This window comes from Photinus pyralis, unplaced genomic scaffold (assembly GCF_008802855.1).
Source record: "Photinus pyralis isolate 1611_PpyrPB1 unplaced genomic scaffold, Ppyr1.3 Ppyr1.4_LG7, whole genome shotgun sequence".
Lineage (NCBI taxonomy): Eukaryota > Metazoa > Arthropoda > Insecta > Coleoptera > Lampyridae > Photinus > Photinus pyralis.
The window spans coordinates 1,927,643-1,932,930 of NW_022170738.1; the positions used below are offsets into that span (position 1 = coordinate 1,927,643).

The following is a 5,288-nucleotide window of genomic DNA, read 5'->3' on the forward strand; positions in this document are numbered from 1 at the left end:
TGTGCTAACGGCGACAAGACAATGAAGTAAGGGTGCACTCAACTTGGAAACTTTGTGACGGGGTTTGGAAAACCGTTAAACTTTAGAAGAGATAGATGCGAGCGACTTCCGCGATATGACCGTGTCAATGTTGAACAAAAAGTCAACGTTTCGCCCATTTTCGTCATCATCAGGACAAGATGTAAAAATAGTCAAAATAAAAATTAAACTCTTAACAATGCGTGAAGGAGAGCAACGCTCACTACTGCCCTATACTGCATTCGTTGGAACACTGAAGAGTAGATGGCTAAACCTGGCTATTTAAACCTATCCATTCCTTCAGAAGAAATTGGCGAAAGTGACGCATCATCCAATCGGATTTCCAAAACGCAGAAAGGGGCCCCAGGTTTGGGGTTTGATGTTTTATAACCTTGCGGATTTCGCTTCTATGAAAATTAGTGTGTGGGTGACGTCCTGTAGTTTGTTCGGATGGTTATTCTTATTGAAGACGGTTACAGCACGATGGACCAGGCAATTGTGACCGACCGTTTTTGGGCAGGATGATGGTGAGTGGGTTTAAGTTTTTACCACCCGCAAGTTAGTAAGGACGGGGGCGGGTATTGCATTAGGGTGAAAAATATCCCCCCCTCTCACTTTTTTGACGGAAATACACCAGGAATCCGAATTAAACAAAATGCCTGTACTCTGATTACTAGCTAAAGGGCTGAACCGATTGGAACCAAATTTGGTACACTTATTCTTAGACATAAAAGGGCAAAATCGCTCATGCGCAGGTGTGCGGGTGGAATCTGTCCTAGCCACAGCAATTTTTTCAAAAACATTTCTAGTGTCTGAAACGCTGCTTATTTAGGCGGCAATAAACGTATATCATAATACATCTGAAAAATACTCTGTCTTCCATATTTTTTTGGATATCGTGACCAATGCTTAATTTATTTAGTCCGGCGTGAGTGTCGGTTTATTTGTCTGCTCGTTACAGGTCCACCAAACAGTCAAGATGCATTACAATAGGGAACGTTTTGCTTAAACTGTAATAGCAATTTTCCCAAAAAGACGTAGATAACTAGAAGCACAAACCGATTAAGACGTTCAATAGCCCAATGCCTAACGCGGCGAGAACCGCCAAAAGCTTTCTCCAATAAAAATAGTTTGAGAAATAGGTGGACGAACCGACAAATGTCTACAATAGTTACTTTTATCAAAGCAATGTAAGGAATGCACGCACTTTACGTGCGAACCTTTCGCAATAAGGATGTAATTTGACTTAGGATCACCCCCTGTACCTAATACACATCCAATAAAAGCTCTGGAAAATTACATCTATTTATTCCTCAATTAATCAAAAACCTTCGCGCTTCATTTACATAATTCCCGAGTTAATAACTTTTAATGCAACAACGTAAATACTAATATGGCAACTCAAAAATGAACAAATTTTCAACACTACCAACATAATCTCATTATTACTTTCCACAAAGATGAAAAATGAAACGGAATCACCGTGTGCCGCACGGAACCCTAAAAGACTCTTGTACATAAAAAGTGAAGTAATCTGAGGTTTTGTGTTATGGCAAATTGAGGAATAACAAAGGATAATCCAATTTTATGAAGGTGGTCTTTGTAAGATCACAAAACAATATCTGTCAGGACCTTACTCTTGTGTCTACATTCTCTTTTCGTACGCAAGTTTCAGAAATTCTGTACATGACAGTAGACATCAGTGTTGACTAATTTTTAGACATTTGCTCGAATGCGTTTTATTGTGAAATTATACTTATCCCTTTTACTTATATACTTCCGGACCGTGGATTGGGGTTTCATATTTTATTTGTGAAAGAAAGAATTGCCGACTTCATGTCGCGATACGTTTTCTCTTCGCTGAACTCACTTACTCTTAGCTAGTTTAGTAACTGTCCAGGATTTTTTATGAAGGTATCCAAGGACTTTACCAGTTATCAATATTCTAACGTGTTGCATTTTAATCACAGGTTGAAGTAACTTCGTTTCGGTTAATAAATTGCACCCTCGATATTAAAAATTGTTTATACTTTTATTTGATGTTTCATCATGTGTTCAGTCACTGCTGTCTTTAGTGAGTGTTAGCAAAGACCATCCTCCTTTAGTGTTTGGCGTTAATTATAATTAGCGCCATATTAAACCGAAGTTGTTTGTGCTACTTTAAATGCCCAAATAGCCAAAAACCTTCAATAATTTAGAATCGTAAAAAACAGTTAATGAAAATCATCCCCATGATGATGAGGATGATTGCGATTGTATGGAAGTAAATATTTTAGAAATACCGATGGACATCGATGTGACAATGCGATGCTTTGGTTGTGGTAAAAACGGACACATCAGAAAGAATTGTCTCGACGGTACAGTGACCGATAAACAAGAAAGCTAGAACGGGTCGATGGGAAGGGGCACGCATCGACCTGGCTAAGTTATGCCTAGGAGATTGACATCCCAAGTCGCATCACTTAAGAATCCACCAAATATGTAGTTTATACACAGATGGCACTATATTCCGGAGCTGATGTTAAGATGTCCCGTGGTATAGCCGTATAGCTTCAGTTCCGGTTTGGGCGCTATAGAACAAGCTGGGAATGTCTCCTCTACAACCGTCGTCTATGTTCCGAGACATTTTTTTAGCGAATATTCTAGAAATCCCGATAGACATCGAGGTGCCAAGAGAGATTAGTCATCGGCGATAAAACACGAGAACATTCTAGACAGATTGCTGTTGTTGTGTGTACAGTGTAATTATAAAATCTCCTAATTTAATGTTCATATGGTAGATACATCCCATTCAACTCAGCTCAGCAGATGGAGTTACATTTCAAACCATGTACAGTAAACATACAATAAAAGTACGAGCGTGTAGGTACGGAAAAATTTTTCCGTCCTGGGAGATGTGCGAAACAACTCGACTAACTCAAAATATGTTACGCAATACCTACCTACATCAAAGAGCATCTACAAATTGAACCCCTTTGTACCCAATGGGATTATAGCCCCACATAAAACGTATAAAAATAAATTACCTGATATTCATAGGATGGTTTCAGATGGTACAAAGCCATCTCTTGATGAAACACCGGAGTAGCAGAACCCGACATCGGCGGTACTATCCAAACCCAATCCGAAGGACAACCGTTACGTAGTCGCGTTTCATTTTCAAGATGCTTCATGAATGACTCCGATGCCGTGTGATGGTCAACAATGGTCACTCCCTTTAATTGAAAACTGTACAAAACGGCTAGATTGCACTCGACCATCGCCTTATCTTTCCACAGTGTGACGCTAGTGTGAGTTTCTAAGCCCATCGCTAATGCTACAGTCTGCAAAATTTAAAAGTGTCAAACACGTTTTCTACCGCCACTTTCCATCGTTACCTCTAACATATTAAAACGGTATGTATCACAGAGATTTCGACACCCAATTTCGGTACTCATGTACCACCCGTTAAATCCGGCACCAGTAAATTGTAGACCACCACAGTCGAACATCATGTTCGATACCGCTGGAAGCGAGTACCATTTCAATCCGAGCTTCTCGAACCACTCAAATCTGCAAATTCCTTATATTAAATCTGCGTGTCTCCAAGTGTAATACAAACTCGCTTCAAAGCTTTATACTTACGAGGGATGCTTTAATGGTACTTCCAATATAAGCTCGCTCGGTATATCGAAATAATCGGGATCGTGACCGTTGGCAGACAACACCAGCGGGAGAATATCGAACATGGTGCCGTGTCCTCTCCATCCCAATTTTATGCAGACGTCAGTGAACTCGACGTTCTGTGGGTCACCGATGATAGTTCCGTCAGGTTTTTTGTAACCGGCGTAGCTAATTAGTTGGGGGTTCCATATTCTGTAATCGTGCTTTCCATCCGTACGTTGAGGAAAGACGGTAATAGCAGACCTGAAATAATTAACCGTAGTTACACGGAATTGGAAGTTTTGTAAGGGAAGGCTCTTATTAGAGATGTACGTTTTGTGTGTTTTGTGTTACTAGGTTATTACCTAAAAAAGGCACATATTTTTTGCGAATACTATGTAATACTTCATAATCAATTATATCGAAAAACGGCGCGCTTTTTTTTCAGGTCAACACCTGAGGCAAATTTTCGCCTCCTGATGTATTTTTAGATGTGAGCAAAAAAAGGTTCTAAATATGGAGCGTAGGGTGGATTGCTTGCGATAATGGTCAATTCAATTTTCAATACCTACATGTTCCAGTCCCAATTCACTCTTAGTTTCCAATTTTGATTGAAAGATGATGGAAATGACGTCAAAAAAACAAAAAGGTAAAAAATGATTCTTTCCAAATAATAGTCGCTTCTTTGGCGTATTTAATGTTACATCTGGCGGAACAAATTATAAAATTGAAGTGGTCCTCTTCTACGTTCTACCAAATATCTACATAGTTTTTTTTGGTCGATAGATTTGCTCCATCTGTAGACTTTCGATCACAATGCAGGCGGTATCGATTGTAGTAGATACCATCTTGGAATTGGCCATTCTCACAACCAAAAACGACCATTAGTTAAGAAAAATGATTTAGATTAGCTAATTTAGCACCATTTTGAGGGCGGACTATATTTGTAAAAGAAGAGTAAGGACTAAACAGATACACACAGTAGAACATTCGGTTGTGGACCACGGGAGCATCAACTGCGTGGTTAAACATAATAGTTTTCGACCGTTACGAGATGAGGCGTCCAAAAAGTCGCGTGTGAGGGCGTAGGACAATTGGGCGAAAACCAGATTAATCGCATGTAAAACAGTAGAAAGTTTTAGTAAGCAACCCAAGATTTTGTGTGAAACATTTTAGATTTTGGCTGGGTGGAAATTGCGGAGAAGGACGAGAGAGAACAAATCAAAGTTAAACGTAGAGCTTTAAAACAGAAAACGGCGCGATATATGCGATTTTTCTGTGCAATTGAAGTGAAAGTTGAACGTGCAGATTAAACTGATTAACTTCCACTCAAAGAGGGAATTAAATCTTGCAATGTAATAGAAAAGCCATTCGCGAGAATAAATAGTTAACGAAATTGGCTTCCGAAAAAAAACCGCAAACGTTTATGCAATAGATGTCGCTGCAAAAAATGCTGAAGTTTGCACAATTCGGGTTCCTTATTATTATTGGTATTTCTACAGTGATATGATATGATGGGAGGTACGCTGAGCCAGTATTGTTTAAATTGAACAGTGGAGTTACTCATTCGTTGTAAGCTATAAATTTTTTGCAGCGGCATCTATTGTAGAAATACATAAGCATAATTT

General features: G+C 39.2%; 1 protein-coding gene across 1 annotated transcript; it reads right to left on the reverse strand.

Annotated features, from left to right (window-relative positions):
- Positions 1–1,063: 1,063 nt before the first annotated feature.
- Positions 1,064–4,523, reverse strand: LOC116175459 (nitric oxide synthase-like protein). Its single transcript, XM_031493591.1, has 5 exons — positions 4,426–4,523; positions 3,643–3,924; positions 3,396–3,570; positions 3,045–3,341; positions 1,064–1,180 (listed from the first exon to the last, which is right to left on the reverse strand). The coding sequence occupies exons 1-5, from the start codon at positions 4,521–4,523 to the stop codon at positions 1,064–1,066; spliced, it is 969 nt and encodes a 322-aa protein (XP_031349451.1).
- Between the last annotated feature and the right edge of the window lie 765 nt (positions 4,524–5,288).